General features: G+C 50.9%; 1 protein-coding gene across 3 annotated transcripts; it reads right to left on the bottom strand.

Annotated features, from left to right (window-relative positions):
* Positions 1 to 137: 137 nt before the first annotated feature.
* AMDHD2 (amidohydrolase domain containing 2) lies at positions 138 to 8,768 on the bottom strand. Of its 3 annotated transcripts, XM_072878248.1 has the most exons (12): positions 8,293 to 8,766; positions 7,628 to 7,764; positions 6,787 to 6,926; positions 6,360 to 6,414; positions 5,711 to 5,923; positions 4,472 to 4,560; positions 3,980 to 4,124; positions 3,602 to 3,709; positions 2,808 to 2,876; positions 2,264 to 2,365; positions 1,806 to 1,856; positions 138 to 1,639 (listed from the first exon to the last, which is right to left on the bottom strand). In XM_072878248.1, the coding sequence occupies exons 1-12, from the start codon at positions 8,373 to 8,375 to the stop codon at positions 1,488 to 1,490; spliced, it is 1,344 nt and encodes a 447-aa protein (XP_072734349.1). In that variant the 5' UTR covers positions 8,376 to 8,766; the 3' UTR covers positions 138 to 1,487. The 3 variants fall into 3 exon arrangements, with proteins under 3 accessions (XP_072734349.1, XP_072734350.1, XP_072734351.1); XM_072878249.1 differs by having other exon boundaries at positions 1,496 to 1,856; positions 6,787 to 6,984; positions 7,628 to 7,804; positions 8,293 to 8,768; XM_072878250.1 differs by having other exon boundaries at positions 1,496 to 1,856; positions 8,293 to 8,763.
* Positions 8,769 to 16,246: the final 7,478 nt, after the last annotated feature.

Here is a 16,246-nt window from a genome sequence, read left to right as displayed (position 1 = left end):
CATCAAGACGCAGAGGCCCGAGGGCCACTGGCAGCTCACACCCCAGCCTGATACGCGCCATGCCACCATATAACACCACGGGTAGGGTACAGCGTATTTTCAGCAGACAAAAAAGGGTAATACACATACACAGGTATTGTCTAATTCCATTTCTGTTTTAGAATTCCTTTTGATTATTTAATTTTGTAAAAAAAAAAAAAAAAGTTAGACACCTTGTTTCATATGCCTTTTTTTCCCTTGGATTTTTTTCAACAGCAGTGAAAAGTGCCCCCACAGAGATTTGTAATGCTGTAGCATGTCACATTTCACAGCACAGTATTTGATGTCTCTTTCAAATGCTTCAAATCGTGGAGGTTATAGTTTCTGCTGACAGTGGCAGTTGATGTTAGAAATTCTCCAAGGCTGCAAGTTATTCCAGCAGGGCTCTAAAGTGCTAGGAAAGCACTTCCAAATGTTGCTGTTAAAGGTTATAAAAAGGTACTGGAAAAATCGGCACACTTCTGCCAATCCCAACCAGACTTTTGTCTTGCCTTGCAACCTCCACCCTTGCTAAGACTCAGCCCTTGTCTAAGCTCCCCCCTCACTACAAAAACTGCTTGTCAGAGGTTGTCTAAGACTTATCACAAGGCTCTTCTGACTGTGGTAGGTTCGAAATCAGCATCAGTCTTCGCATAGAAGTGTCCAAGTGTCAGGAAAAGAGCTGACGATCAAGTATTGGAGCAGATAATAATGAGCACGGGAATAATGAGCTATCAGCAACTGTCTTGAAAGGCCAGAATCCCACTGCAGAGCTGGACTGAGGACTTGTGAGCCCGTCACTACCAGTCTGGATGCATCCCCTAAAGCAAAAGCTTCCTGTCTGTGGCCTGAGGAACGCACAAACCCATCACATGATGCAAAGGCTCTACTAGGTATGGCTGGCACAGAGCCTGCAGAACCCATCTAGACAGAGCAAAGGGTTAAGAGGAACATTGCTTTCTGTGGGAGGATGCTGTCCATGTCTCCAGCTGAAACCACGTGCTGTGGACTCAATGCCCATGCAGGGAAAAGGCACAAAGGACCAGCAATGCCTCATTTTTCCTGGGTTTGATCTCTGCCCTGAGGATTCAGCCCACATGGATTCACAGCCTCACAATGGCACTGAGTCAGCGAGCTGTGACAGCCTTGCTCCGGAGGACACACGACAGAGGGACTGCCGAGGGATCAGAATGTGATCCTCAACTTCTGCTGACACAACGGGAACCTTTTAACATGAAGAGCTGCGAACTGAGCTGGTGGAAGCTGATGTCTAACCAGCCACGGCTGCCCGGGACCGAGGCAAACAGCAGGCAGAAGAACGGAAATGGCTTGAGCCTGCCTCAGGCATGGGACAGGTTAGTGTGTGCTGTATAAAACAGTGCAAAGGCTGGGACAGCTTCACACTGCTGTAAGACGGCACCAGGAGCACCTCTGTCTGGGGACTCCACGCAGGACAGCTGTGCAGTCTTTCAGGTCACTCTGGGGACTGACAATCCCCCCCAACACAGATCTGCCTGCTTTCCCCACTCCATGAACTGAGCACCAACAAATTTGTTGCAGGCATGGCTGTAACTGGAAGCAGCGGTTGCGCTGGAAAACGCAGCTCTTTGGTATGAGGCTCCTTTAAGGGAGTTGCAGGAAGGAATTAAAAAAAAAAAAAAAAAAAAAAGAGAGAGAGAAGTGGGGTGGTTACCAAAGCTGCTAACCACAGTGCCAGGGAGCCTCAGAGGGCACCAGGACAGCCCAGTGTCACATGCCTAACGCATCCTGTCTCCAGACTTCCTCACCCGCGATGTACGTGGCTTGCACATACAGACCGTCATTCAGCATCAGGAAATCTGCATCGGACAAGAGAGAAAGGAAGCAGCCGTTGGATAAATGGAGCAGCTGAAGCTGGCTGGGAGGAGCTGAGCTCCATGGGAAAGAGCTTCTCCCGACCCAGACACGGCAGCAGGACAGCAGTGCGGTGCCATCCTTGCTATGGCAGCTCTGCTCCATGCTTGGCTGAGGTGTGGGGGTCGCTCCAAAGGGCTCATGAACACCGCCAGTATCCAAGGGAAAAACCACAGGAGCAAAAGCCTGGAGCAAAAGCCCAGAGCGAATCCCAGGCAGAGTGAGTCTCCCTGCAGCTCCCACTGAAGCAGGGGATGAAGATGCGTTCGCAGCAGCCCCTGCTTTGCTTCAGCACCCGGGAGCCCTCACAGTGTTGTCCCCATACCAGTACCTGCTGTCCCCATACCAGTACCTGCATCGGAGTCATAATTTAGTGTCCCCTTTTTGTGTTCAATCCCCAGGAGCTGGGCGGGATGCAGAGACGCTGCCTCCAACGCGGTCTCTACTGAGCACCCTTGGACAGAGAAGGGGGAGGCATTAGGGCAGCAAACAGCCCCATTGCCAGAGCAGCCCAAACCCCCCTGGCTAAGGCAACTGTCAGCCTGGCAGAGACCCGAGCTAGAACACCCTCGCCACAGCTGTATGGAGCTGGGGAGGGGAAACATCCCTATGGGAGACAGAGGGAAGAGGAGAACTGAACACCTAGGGTATGGGGAGGGGAAAATCATTCACCTTTATGAGAAAGGAGCAGGAGAGTTCACCTCTCATTAGTGCTACGGGTTAAAAGGAAACCTCCCCTCAAAAAGGTGCTCATCTGAGGCTGGTGCCACTGATCTCAGCCCTTCTCATTGTCTCAGGCGAGAGGGAATGTTCCCTGGTGGAGCGGACACAGCTGGCAGGAGACCTCTTCCTGAGTCAACGTAGGGAGCAACAGCTTGTGGACAAGGCTCACTTACCTGTGGCTTCTTGGAAGTGTCGCACGCACGTGTCCATGGTCGCCACACTACCACTCAGGGTCTTTGTGCCTGGGAGAGGAACAGGATGGCACTGAGCAGGTCCTACAACTCATAGCAAGGAGAACCAGGGTGGTGGGAAAGCATAGTGTGACCAGAAGGGGTAGAAATCCTGGGTCACACAAAGAGTGAGTTGAAGGGCCTGCAGCCATGGCTGCCGAGTGACACGAGAGAGAGCCTGTGCTGGCAGCACAGGGAGAGGTACCAGGATGTCACCCTGCAGCTCCATCATAAGACCAGCTGGATTGGGTGAAACTCTAGGTCACAACACAGGCACCTGCTGCCAGAGACAGAGGAAGGGAACTGAGAAAGGAGTGATCCTTCTCCGAAATACCTTCCCAGTCTCCAACTGCTTGCAGTTTAGGGAAATTTGTTAGCAAGAAGTGGTGGTGGTATAGTAAAGACAAGGGACACTAAGTATCTGTGGGATTTCTCTGTCCTTTCTGTCCCCACTGGAACCTCTAGCATCCATGACATTGGGCAACAAGTTGTTCAAAGGTGTTGCAGACAGCTAAAAATTGACAGATTCCTCCTCACTCCACCAAGACAGGGCAACCCCCCTCTTCATGAGGTGCCTCATTCTCCCCAGGGCCAAGTCACTGCAGAGCCATTAACTGATCAGGCACCAAAACCCAAGCGGATGGCACAACCAACGAGCACTGCAAGGCATGCTGAGCTCTCCAGGAACAGACATGAGTGGCAGTGCTGCCCCAGCTCTTCTGCAGGATGGCACTTACCTGCAATATAGGTATTCAGCCCATCGATCTCTACCACCTGCTGACCCAACGTGTGCCGACCTGGTGCCAGCCCCATGCCAGCGATCGCATCCGTCACCAGCACCAGGCCTGAGGAACACAAAGAAAGAGGCTGCATTAGCTTTGCAGCTGACCTTGCTGCAGCTCTGAGCACTGCGCCATGCTGGTCCTCCCAGAGAGGGGCCAAAGCACCTCTAGCCACATCCGACTGAAGCAAGAGGCTGGTGGATCAGCACACATGGCTGTGACCTCTTTCAGGCAGCGAGGGCAGCACACCACAGCACTTGCGCGAGTGTTTTGTGGGAGATAGCACAGCACTCGGGATGGCTGGTGACACTGCGTGGGCCTGGCATGGCTCACCTTTGGGGTGGGCTCGATGGGCAATTCGCAGGGCGGCGGGGTTGGTGTGGATGCCATCAGAGATCATGCCATAGAAGACTCTCCGCCCAGCAGGAATCTTGTCACTTGTCAGCAGCCCCACGATCCCAGGGTCACGATGGTGGAACTGCCCAAAGGGAGAGAGGACAAGCTGTGGAGCATCACCAGGACTTGTGGGCTGAGACCGTTCCCATCAGGGGATGCAGCTGCCATCTCTATCAAACAGTGCCTGGCAGCTGAGTGCTCCATCCTTTACCGGACGAATCTGGGTATTTCCTCGAATTTCAAGAGTCTGCTATAGCCTTGACTCTCTTTTAGATCAGGCAGTAGAAACAGGAAGCCAGAGGTTCAGTGCTGAAACCTCATTGCAAGGCCTGTTATGAAACAAGCTGGGGAGAATAGGCATCTGTGGGGAGCAGGAGAGAAAGCACCGAAAGCAATACAAGCACAGGGCAAGTGCCCTCGGCTACTCACTGGCAACATGGCATTGAAGAGGTGAGTGATGAAGGTAGCACCATGCTGCACAGCCTCCTCAGCCTGGGAGAGATTAGCCACTGAGTGACCTGGGAACAAAGACCAACACATGATTTTTCTGCCCATCTCTCTATTTATTTCCCTACAGGAGTGAAGATGCTCTGTCACTAGGACTCTACTCTGATGCCCCACCCTGGGCTGAGGTCTGAGGTGCCAGCCTTGGCACAGAGGTGTCTGGCCATGACTGTGGGGGACTCTGGCAGTGGGTGTTTCACGTGAACATGTTCACTGTTCACATCACAACCATCACAAATGCTGCCTTGCTCCCAGAGAGTTGCCTTCAGGCTGGGCTAGAGGTCCAAGGACATGCCTTTCTGCTGTCCTCAGATATTTAAAGACTTTAGAGAGAGCTGTCAAGGGAGTAGAGACAGTGAGGACTTTGCCAAGAAATAATATGGGGATAAAACTACCCAGAAGGAAAATTCTGTTTTCCCCAACACAGACAGCAGCTCTAATGCTCTGTTGGTCAACTTTGCCTTTTTGTGGTTCTTCACTTTATGTGGCTATGAGATAAGAGATGCTCTGCTGTATGAATGCCCTTCCCACTTAAGGTTTACTTTCATCCTGAATAACTCTCCTTCCCCCCCCCCCCTTTTTTTTTTAAAAAAAAAAAAAGGCTTTCTTTAATGATCTGGGGCAAAGAAGAGTTTGTGAAACAGAGGACAAGAAAAATGCAGCCAGTTTTAAGTCAGTGGCCTGCCAGGCAGTGGAGGGAGAGGTCTCCTACAGCACTTCTGGTTGAAAAACAGAGTTATCAAAACTCAGCAGTAACCTTTGGAAAATTATTTCACCTGTCAAACAAGGCCTAAAGCAGTTGAACTTCAGAGTTTGAACCTTTCCACGTCATCAACCCTCAATTACATCTTTATTCAAGTAAGACTGCTATTCTTCCCTGTATATCTACAGCACCAAATGCTACCTTGTGTTAAACTGCAGGGGTTTTTCAATCAATATGAAGTTTGGCCCTTACCATACAAAGGGCAACAGATTTGCAGCATCAAGTGAGGTCCCCATTTGTGACAGGTCTGTCACCTCCATATAGGCCAGGCAAAAGAAAATCCCACCCCGTCCAGGTGCACTGAGACACCATTAGAGATGCTACAGCTCCGAGAGAGGGGCTGCCTGGCCTGCGTGGCACAGGCCTAAGCCTCCCTAAGCCTCCTCCTCCCCAGCCCTTACCGAGTGAGACACAGATGCCCCGCTTGGTGAGTTCCCGGATCACCTCACTGCTCCTCTTCATCTCTGGGGCCAGGGTGACTATCCGGACACAGTCCAGGGAGCCGTACGTGGCAAGCAGGTCCTGGAAGGCACCTGCCTCGAAGGTGCGGAGGCAGTGCTCCGGGTGTGCCCCTTTCTTCTCCTGGCTGATGAACGGTCCTTCCAGATGGGCCCCTGCCCAAACAGGAACACAAAGCCATGACCCTTCCTCTCCCCACCAAGGACCAAGAAACCTGCTGTGCCTACCCTGGTCCAGTCAAGCTCTTGCCATTCTCCCTCAGCAAAACACATGGCTCAGGTGACTCTGAGCTCAGCACAGCAAAAGATCCAGTGCTGGCAACTGGCCAAGCCAAGCCACCCTGCTGCCATTACCCTGTGGGGCCCAAAGGGCTGAAGCAGTGCATGTATGATGGCAGAGACCATGGCAAAGGCCAGGCACAGGTTGAGGGAGAAAGCAAGTCTGTGGCCACCTGTGCATCCCTTCCATAAAGAAGGCTCCAGCCCCCATTTGTGCTGTCCCTACAGTAGCTTCTTTCTCCTTAACAATGAACAAGATAATTGCCTACCTAGAGTAGCACCAGAGAGGATAGCGAGGGACAAAAGCACTTACCCAGAATACCTGCTCCGTGGGCTCCACCATTTCTTATACTGATCTGAGGGAGAACCTAGAGAATGGGGTTTGTCAGACATAGCACCCCAGACACAGCACCCCAGCCTGCCAAAACAAACCCAAACTTCAGGTCTGGAGAGAGCTTTGTAGCTGGACCACTTGGGACGATCAGCCAAACACAGCTCGCAAAGAAAAAGCCAGCTGCAAGCCCCATTGTGCAAAGCTGGCCTGGGAGACATCACTGTCTCAGCGGTCTAAAGGTTAAGGGCAAGAAATCCAGGGCTAGAGTCCAGCTCCTCATGCCCATGGCTTTTCCACCAAGGCAGTTGTCCCAGTCTCTGCAGAGCCAGCCTTGGCCCTCTCACCTCTTGGTCCCAACCTCAGCCCTTTATCACCCTGTGGATGAGAGGGGGAGAAAGCCACTTACCTGGTGGTACACAGATGGAGGAGAGGTCACCAGGGTAGGACAGAAGGAGGTCACTCCATGGGAGAGGATTTTCTGACTGACTAGGTCAATCCCTGATTTGAAGTCATCTGTAGCCAGGGAGAAGTCCACCCCAAAGCCTCCTGCACCATGAACAAAACAGAGATGAAGCTGCAGCCTCCCCAGTGGACGTTCTCCCACCTGAAAATGCCGAAGAAACATTTTGCGTGATTGGAATGAGTCACTCTGTCTGTACAGCACCGACCAGAAGCAAAGGGCTCCACCAGCACTTCTCCTGTCCTACATTCGCAAGGCTCCACGAGTACAAATCCAACCGACACCATCCGGCTGAAGTGCTTTTCCACACAGCATCCCAGTTTTTTGCAACTTTTTATTTTGATGCAGGGCAAAATCTGAGGATTCCCCACTGAAGAGGGGATCTAACTTCCAACAAAGCTACCATAGAACGAGCCTCTCTTGACCCTCAGGAAAGAACTACTGCTGCTAAGGTTTGTTCCCTTTAGAAGTCCTGCTCTGTCCTCCCCGCATCCTGGAAAGGGTAGGGTGGGCATCCTGCCAGCGCAGGGGCAGGGACTGTTGATGAAAATGAGGTTAAGAGGAAAGCTAGGCTGAAAACCCCACCTAGCCAAAGGGGATCAATTATGCGACAGCAGCAACCATGGGTAAAATTGTTCTTTATCATTAGTTTGGTGATTCACATCTCCCTCGAGCAGCTGAAACACACTTGGTCATGGGCAGTGTGCACACAGTAGGCTTTGAAGGTCAGTGATGGACAACCTCAGGACCCCCTACCCCCCTGTGACTGTGTGTGGCTTCACCATACCATTGATCTGGACGTCGATGAAGCCCGGGGCGATGATGCTGTCCTTGCAGTCCAGCTGGATGTCAGCAGAGCCCTTCTCGTCAAAGAAGAGTTTCTCTGGGTTGAGGATCTTCCCCTCTCGCACCCACAGGTCCTCCCTGAAGGGACAGTTACACACACACCAAGGTCCTCTGCCATCTGTGGTGGAGCACACGGGAGCAGGTGGCCATGGGCCCAGTGACAGGGGTGGCCTCGGGCAGAGCAGACCCCACCAGCACTCTCCGCCATGGGCTCTCTGATGTCTACTAGGGCAAAGCTGCTCTTCCAGCAGCAAGACGACTGGCAGCCCTCTCTCTGCCTGGCCTCTGGCTTTACAAAAAGCACGGGAATGGGATTTTCATAGGCTGCTCGGCAAATGTGGCAATGGCCAAAGGGCCCAGGGGCTGGCAGAAGAGGCAAAACGAAAGACGAGGGGAGCAGAGAGAGGCTGCACAACGCGCACACCTCCTCTCCTTCAGAAACCAGGCGGAGGGAGCGCAGTGGACAAGAGCCAACAGCTGATGCGCCGGGGGACCTGGGGACAGCCCCTCCAGCGCCTCGGGTTCCAGGTCAGCTCTGCAGCCCCGCCGTGAGCCCCGGCACCCCTCGGTACCCCCCAGCAACCCCAGTACCCCGGCAGCCCTCACCTCTGGAGCTGGTGGCTCCTCAGGATGCGGCAATTGGTGAACTGGACGATAGGCGCGTCCGAGACGGATTTGTTGGACGGCATCGTGGACCCGACGGGAGATCCCCCCGGTGACCGGCGTCAGGGGCACGGGGCGGGGACCGGGGGTGGCGGAGGCACCCGGGCGGGGCAAGGCCACGGCTCCGGTGCGAGCTGCTGCCGCGGGAACAGGGAGCCGGTGAGGGGCGGAGGGGCCGGAGCACCGCCCCAGGGGCAGGCGGGGGGTAGCCGAGGCTCCGGGCCGACGCTGTGAGGAAAAGGCCCCGCCGGCCTGTGCGGCCAGGGCCCCGCCGCGGGACCCGGTCAGGGCCGGGCCCGGTGCAGCTCCCACCTCCGCGGGGCACGGCAGGGACCGGGACACCCGGGGGCGGGGGCGGGGCCGGGGCGGGGGCGGGGCGCGGAGCGAACGCCGGCCTTACCCGCAGCGCCGCTGCTTCCCAGTCACGTGAGCCCGCTCAGCTGACGCGCCGGGGTTCCCTCCCCGCCCCGCCGCACGTGACCACCCCCCAGGAGCCGCCATCATGGGGAGGGCGCCGCCATCTTGAGGAGGTTGGCGGCTCCGCAGAGGCGGGCCGGGTGTCGGGCTGAGGGGAGCGGGCAGGCCCCGCCGCCACGACCTGGCTTCGAAAGCCGGTGGTGAAGGAGACCCGGAGGTGGAGGAGCTCCCTTCCACAGCAGTCCTTGGCCCTGGCTGCCCCTCGGGTCTGCGGTCTCCTGACGGCCCACGCAGGCCTCTGGGCCTGTGGCCTGGCATCGTCACTGATGTGGTGTCAGAGGTGGCTGTGGGGACAATGCGGTAGAGATGCCTGCTCTCGCCCGGGAAGCCAGGGAGGGTGGCAGGCCCTCCTGGCCCTGCAGGCCTGGGGTCTTGCACTGCAAGCTGTTGGCAGGCCGAGTGAGATCCCGGGCCTGCTGCCCTCCCTCCTTGCAGCGAGTGTCTCAGGGGATTTACTTTTTGGGTCTGGTTTAATCACACTAAGCATTAAATAGAAATGAATAATGTTCCCTTTTGGAGCCTCTAAGGTGGCTGGCAGCAGCATATGCTGGTGTTTCGCCACAGCACGTAATGCAGAGCTGACGAAATGCTCTTGAAAAGGTCTGATACCAGTGGGTAGTGACGGGTGTCCTAAGGGAACTCATCTTATCCAGGGAAACTCCAGACCTGGTGAGCTCTGGGAAGCTGGAGAGGGGTGAGGAGGAGCTGCTGTGCTGACTGTGCAGGTGTCAATATCTGCTTGTCACAACCATCTTCCCAAGACCACCTTCTTGCCAGGCTGCACACACCTCCTGCTGTCTCTTGCTTTATGCTCTGATGAGAAATGTTTGGGGCAGAATCTTTTTCCACTGTGTCCACTGACTCCAAACTGGAGCTCCTCAGTGCAGGTGGTCTAGAGCATCATCACTCAAGAACCATTAGTCAGCCCCAGGACAGACTAGAGTAACCTTGAGCCACCTTTACCTTCACAAGTTCACTAGTACCCAGCATCTTCCAGGCAAGGATCCTGCAGCCCTTAGTGAGCCATGATGCAGCTCCTGCACAGGCACTGTCAGCGCTAGCTGATGACATGTCACACGCCGACGGATGCATGCCTTTGTGGAAGAAATGTTACCCGCTAAGTATTACTTTTTATCAGGCAAAGTCGAAAGCCCTGAGAGGTCAGAGGAGATGAATTAGTGGTTCCTAATGGCTTGTAAGTCTGTGAATTTGTGAATAAGTAACCTTGGCTTGAACGGCCACAGTGGACTATGTATTCCTCTATGGGGAATGAGTCTGCTTGGAGGAACTGCTCTGCTTGCTGTGGTGCACCGCACATGCATGGGACAGCATGCACGCTGTACCATGAGGGGCCAGCGGGCTACATCCACTGTGCAAGGAAATAACAGTGCAGGTCTTGCTTCATCTGACTCGTGATTATTTACTTGTTGAGTAGCAACCCCGGGCAGATCCAGGTGTGCTGGATGGACCTGTCACAAAGGACCAGCTGATCCTCGCCCCTGAGAGCTGGTAGACAAGTGTTGCAAAGCATGTACCTGCTTGGAAATCTTGCTGGGCACAATAATAATTACACTAACAAAATTAAATTTGAACTGTTTATTGGCTCAGGCAAAGTAAGGTTTCTGGAAACCCCCCCCTTCACTGTTCCTTTCTCAGTCTAAGCTACAGGGAAAAAGAGTTAACTGCAACCTGGACAGGTAAGTCATTACTTCTTTTAAATGTTACTTTCTAACGTAGGCAGGCTCCTAAGGTCATTTGACAAGTCAGCAGCAGCCTGGGAGAGAAGACAGAAAGTTTGTTCTGTGCTTTACAACCAGGCACCTGCCTTTTCTGTCCGGCAGACCATGCTACCGCGGGTCCTTATGTCTGCAGTCTCTGTGGCCAGAAGGGCAACAATGTCTCCAAAATGTTGAAGGCAAGTACTATGCTTTGTTAAAATTAAAGCCAGCATCCCCAACAGTCTAAGCATCTACTCCTAAACCTCTGCTGGCAGACGCTTCCTCTCTGGTCTCTTTGCTCCACAGGGACTGCTGTGTGCTGCAGCAGTCCACCTAGCACTCTCACTTGCATGTTTATCCCGTTTGGTGTCCCACAGTATTGCAGAGAGAGTCAAGTGTCTCATCAAGGACTGTGTCTAGGCAGGGTGCTGATGTGAGCTCCGCTGATGATTCACACCAAGAAAAGATAAATGATGGGGAATGTAATTGTGCATGAACGTAACATCCCCGTCTGGCCAGGAATTGAATTTTAATGAGGTTTTATGCTGTACTTATCGTTCCATGATGTCAGTGCTTGTCCACAGTACAAGCTGCCTCTTACTGTCAGTGCTTGTCCGCAGTACAAGCTGCCTCCTACTGTCAGCAGGATGCCAGTAAAGGCCCCTGAAATGGAGAGCTGGGAATGATGCTAGTTGAGGCCAGGAAAACTATGTGCAGCAGTTTTGGGAATCTGAGGCTAAGAATGGCTTCAGGCAGGTTTTCCTCATTGTGGCTGAAATTATCCACGTCTGGGGCACACAGCAGCATATTGGTGGGAATGATTTGTGGCTTCAGTACAGGTGAAGTCAAGGAGACTGCAAAACCGAAGATTAGAAAATTAATCCTATAAAGCAGATCTCAGGCCTGCTTATTTAAGTAAATGACTCTGTGAGGAGGGAAGTACTCTTCCAAGCAGCTAAACTGAATTCAGATGTCAAAAGGCATATACAGCACCCAAACCGCCTATGGCCAAAACAGGGCACTTTCATATGAATGTACATGCTAACAGACTTGTGACAGTAACTTTTCTTGGCAGTGGAAGAGACATCTAGGTGGAAGAGACATCTAGGTAAATGCAAATACTGATTGCTTACAGATAGTAACATCCACTATAAGACATCCTGCCATGGGGTCCACCCCATTGACACAGCTTCACCAACCCTTTGGTGACAAAGAGATCCAACATTTTTCTAGGCTGCAAGCCCCAAAGTGAACCACTGAATCAGAACGCTGGAAAATGGCCCGGACCTGCCTCTGCACTGCTGGGAAGAACAGAACAGCCTGTGCTGAGATGAAAGGTACGGAAATTTGCCTCATTGATGCTGTAGGTATGTCACCCAGCCCAACTTCATGTCATGTATCTGTCCTGCTTAAGTCTTATCCCTCTGGATGTTCTCCTTTTATTTCTCAGTATTAAATTAACCCTGTCTTGCATCACCAATAATTGCACACTCCTCCAATAATTGCATGTTCTTTCTCTCTACTGCCACAGTAACAGGCTGAGGGAATCACAAGCTGTAGTTTCACTTGCATTTTCTTTAGCAAACATTTTTTCTTCAGGTTGAGTTATTTTTAACCTGGCTCAATTCCCAAATTAGATTCACTGCCTGGCGGCATGAGTGTAAGAGCGCACTTGAGAGAAACAGGGGAGTGCGTGCTACAGATGTGAAAGAAGGTCTAGGTGTCCAGAAGGAGGGCTTAGGCTAGCACTGCTGCCAAATGGAAGTGCTTGTAGAGATGCAGCCTTGGCTTCTAATTTTTCACGTGCATTCACAAAGAGGTCTAAGAAGTTGTCCTAATGCACACAAGAGCCAGGGAGGCTGTTTACATCTATGAGTTGAGAACACACTTGCCAATCTTGGGAATATACGTGAATTCCTCAGCCTACCTTAGGTAGACAAAGCCTTTAGGTGTAGGTGGTCGTTATCGCTCTCTGCCACTTGAGGTCACCCCTTTACCCTCTCCCAAAGGCAAAGGAGGAAAGCACATATAATAGAAAGGACAGGACAGTTCAAAGTGACAAAAAAGGGTCCAGGACTGAAACATCCACCAGTATCCCCTTGGTAAATCCAGAACGGCCAGGTCTTGAGACTGTCATGAGTGCATCTCGTCCCCTCAGCAAAAGGAAGATGGCAAACATGAGCCACTGATTCTCCAGGAACCTCATCCTGCTCTCCTGCTACCCAGCTCATACTCTCACAGGTCAGTGAGAACTGTCAATGGTCTGTAGATACCTTGTGGGAGGCACTCGGGACCCCAGACTTTGGCACCTAGGAGAGCTTCGGGCCTTACACACTGTAAGGCTGGGGGAGGATTTTTTTCTGTGTGCTTTGGCACCGTGATACAGGAACTAGCTCAACAGAAACTCAGTGATACAAGTTGCAAAGCTGCGACTGCCTCAGGAACTAAATGAAGCATGGCTCGCAGAGAAAAGGAACAGCATTCATTAGTGACTAATAGGAACAAAAATGGAGAAGCTTTTTGGGACACAATCCTTTGACCCTGAAACAGAAAATTCCCACTCCAGGATAAGTGGCACTGGCAAGAATTACGCTGGGTTTAATTTAATTATTTCAAGAGAAAAAGATGGTTAATACCTGTGGAGCAGAAAGAGATATGCTAAAAGCAGAGGTGGCAAGTCCTGTCTGTCAGAGACAGAGGTAATTCTCACCTGAGGAACAGTAAGGCTGGATAGAAACAGCAAAAAGCCATAAAATCAATATTCCCATGGTTAGACTGTGAAGGAAACAAGGTTTACTGTGAGTTGTTTTTATTAGATTTGCTGTTACCCTGTAGTTGAAAACAGCAGCTTGGTTTCTGGGATCAGTTTCTCTTAATGAGTTTTTTATTTCCCCAAAGCTTATTTACTTTTCCAGGTTACTAAGGTTCTCTGTAAACCAGGTCTCCCAAGGAAAGACAATCCCTGAGCAATTACAGATAAAATCTTACTACTTAAAATGCTTCTCCAACAGAGCAGTAAAAAAAAAAAAAAAAAAAAAGAAAAGAAAAAATCTGCAGCCTTTGAAAAAAAAAGTCAGTATGAAAGAGTTAAAAAAGAGAAAGGTCAGCAAGCTCTGTGAAGGCATTGTCTATGCAGGCAGCATCTAGCAGCAGGCATCCCTTAACCTTACCTAGCCTGAACCGACTGCTAATGGACATTTACCCTCTGCTGCTGCTGCAGAGCCACCCTGCTCCATTCTCTCTCTGCAGGGCTGACTCACTCTGCAGTGTACACTCACAGGCACGCAATCTGCCACATTACAGAGGAGTATTTAAGTGCCAGCAGACGCCACCTCTTTTAATCAGGCACTCTGTGAGTCTGTCATTTCACGCTCTGAGGCTGCCTGTTCCCCTCTTCCAAACCAAATACAAAGTCAGTCCTTGCCAGATGGGACTGCATTCTGATCTAGCACACTGTTGTCAGTAAATGAAGGCAAGTAAAGGGACCAAAAGGTCCATAATTTTCTTAATGCCCTAAATCACTTGAGAAATTTGCTGATGCAATAGCATCAGTGAAGGATTTGAAATGCAAGTTTTCACCTGGGAGTCATCAATGAGGATCTAGAGCATGCTGTCAGAAAATGCTTGGCCAAGGCAACATGATCAGATTGTTCAATTTTACTCCTGGCATATTTACAGGTACTCAGCTCAAAGCAATCTTCCACCTATGCATACTAACCCCCGCTTTTGTTATATGCTCTGCTCTCCTGACTTGCATGGGTAAACCCATGTATTAGCGAAACCCATGTTGTATTAGCGAGAAAGGCTTAATGTTCTAAGGCATGAACCAAAACACTGTCGATGGGATTTCGCCTGCATTTGGTTACGTAAGTATCCATCACCATCCTGAGCCTAGTAACTGCCTTCTGCAAGGTGTCACCAAGCTACAATGGGATCTTAAAGAGTTCCTATAGACCAGTGCCTTTAAATTGCTTATTTCTCTTAGAGATGAGAGCTACCACCAGCATTTAGTTGCTCTCTTAAATATGTTTTGCTCATATTCTTGTAAACTGGCAAAAACCGAGGCTGGCAGCACGTTCCCCTTAAAGAAAATAAAACCAGATCTTACCGTACTTGCAGCCCCAGCCAGGACCACCTCCTGTCCTGCTACACAAGCAAAATACAATTCCTCTCACCAGAACTGCAAGATGTACATGGCATGCTTTCCAGAAAGCCTGAATTCATGATTCACCCCCTCCCAGCTGCAAGCTCTATCAGACTCTGCACAGAAGTACTGGGAAGGCACTCATTGCAATCAGTACTGAGAGAGAATTATGCTATAGTTTCCATAAATGTTTATGACCCCTGGGTAAGTCTAATTCAGAAGTTGAGAGTCTACTACTTTTGCTGAAGGAAAGAATGATCAACACCATTCAGATGAGGAAATTTTCCCTTACCCCAGGCAATACTTCAGCAGACATCCAGGACTTTCCTTACATCAGCTTATGCCTCTGTACAGCCCAAGCACCACCACTGCTCAGACTGCCATGAAGACAAGCCCTTCTGAAACATGAAACCAGTAGTACAGCCCACCCCAAAGCCAAGCAGCTGACAGCCTATTAAATGAATGCAGACAGATCAGCTTTTTAACAAAGAATAAACTAATTAATTTGTTAGTAATTATTGACAATCAACAATTATTAAAACTACACCTTCACAAAAGTCTGAAAATCTATACTAGCAGAATGATTGGCTCATAGCTGAAGTGTCCTGAATGGTCCCCAGTTTGGAGACCAGCTACCCAGAAGGCGCACAAGATGCCACCAGGCCTGGGCTGGTGAATGCTCCTGCCAGGTTAGAAGCTCCAGACATAGCTTCAGTGAATTCCTCATGCTCTGGCCACAGGTCTTCAGGGTACTTACACCAGACTTGTTTGCTGCACAGGTAAACACAAAGTACATGTGTGAAATACACATACACCACCACCACCTCCATCCCCAACCAGGCTGACAGAAGATGTTCCCACAGATCACTCCAGGTTCCTCAGCTTGGTTTGATCACAAAAGCATTACTAGTAGTAGGTATCTCCGCAGTATTAACATTTTGGCTTGAACAAGGTAAAGCATGACCTCTTCTCAAACTATAAAACTAAGATTAAGGTGATGTACCTCCCAAAGGCAATTTGGAACAAGCTCTACATTCGTAAGGGTCCAACATGTATTTCCTATGGGAAATCTTCAGTGTTGCTTTGCAACACTCATAAATCCTCAGGACAAGAGAAGGTTGCTACAGCATTCTCTAGCTGCAAAAGCAGAACTTCTCAGTTCAAATGCTCCTGATTTACAAGTTAATAAGAGTTCTTGAATGAACCCATTTTGTTGATGAGACAGTCAGGTACTTCAGAGGCAATTGCTGCTAACAGTGCAGCTTTCCAACCAGCTAAGTTTCTGCAGAGCCATCACAAGGACAAGCTGCCTAAAGGCTCTTCAGCAGCTCCTATTCCCTGTCACATGCTGAAGCCTGCACCCTTGCTCCCTGACCTTGTCTGCTCAAGCCATGCTGCACAGCCTATGACATGGCATTACCATGTGTCAGAGCAAAGATGTGCTGCTTGATCAGGGTAAGCACAGCACTGCAACAGCCTCGCATTCCTGCTCACCATGGGCAGCAGCTGGAAACAGCATTGCTACTTGCCCAGGAAAAAAAGGGAATGCTTTAGCAGT

Source organism: Ciconia boyciana, chromosome 13, assembly GCF_034638445.1.
Source record: "Ciconia boyciana chromosome 13, ASM3463844v1, whole genome shotgun sequence".
In the NCBI taxonomy this organism is placed as follows: domain Eukaryota; kingdom Metazoa; phylum Chordata; class Aves; order Ciconiiformes; family Ciconiidae; genus Ciconia; species Ciconia boyciana.
Note: the sequence above shows the minus strand (reverse complement) of the source record. Positions and strands in the feature narration are given on the sequence as shown.

What these genes read in the sequence shown, in the direction of transcription:
- AMDHD2 (XM_072878248.1), bottom strand. Translation starts at nt 8,375, where the DNA reads ATGCCGTCCAACAAATCCGTCTCGGACGCGCCTATCGTCCAGTTCACC. An exon ending in AGGAGCCACCAGCTCCAGAG is followed by an intron (nt 7,765 to 8,292) that starts GTGAGGGCTGCC and finishes CTGTCCCTTCAG; the next exon opens with GGAGGACCTGTGGGTGCGAG. An exon ending in GCAAGCCACGTACATCGCGG is followed by an intron (nt 1,640 to 1,805) that starts GTGAGGAAGTCT and finishes ACTCCCTTAAAG; the next exon opens with GAGCCTCATACCAAAGAGCT.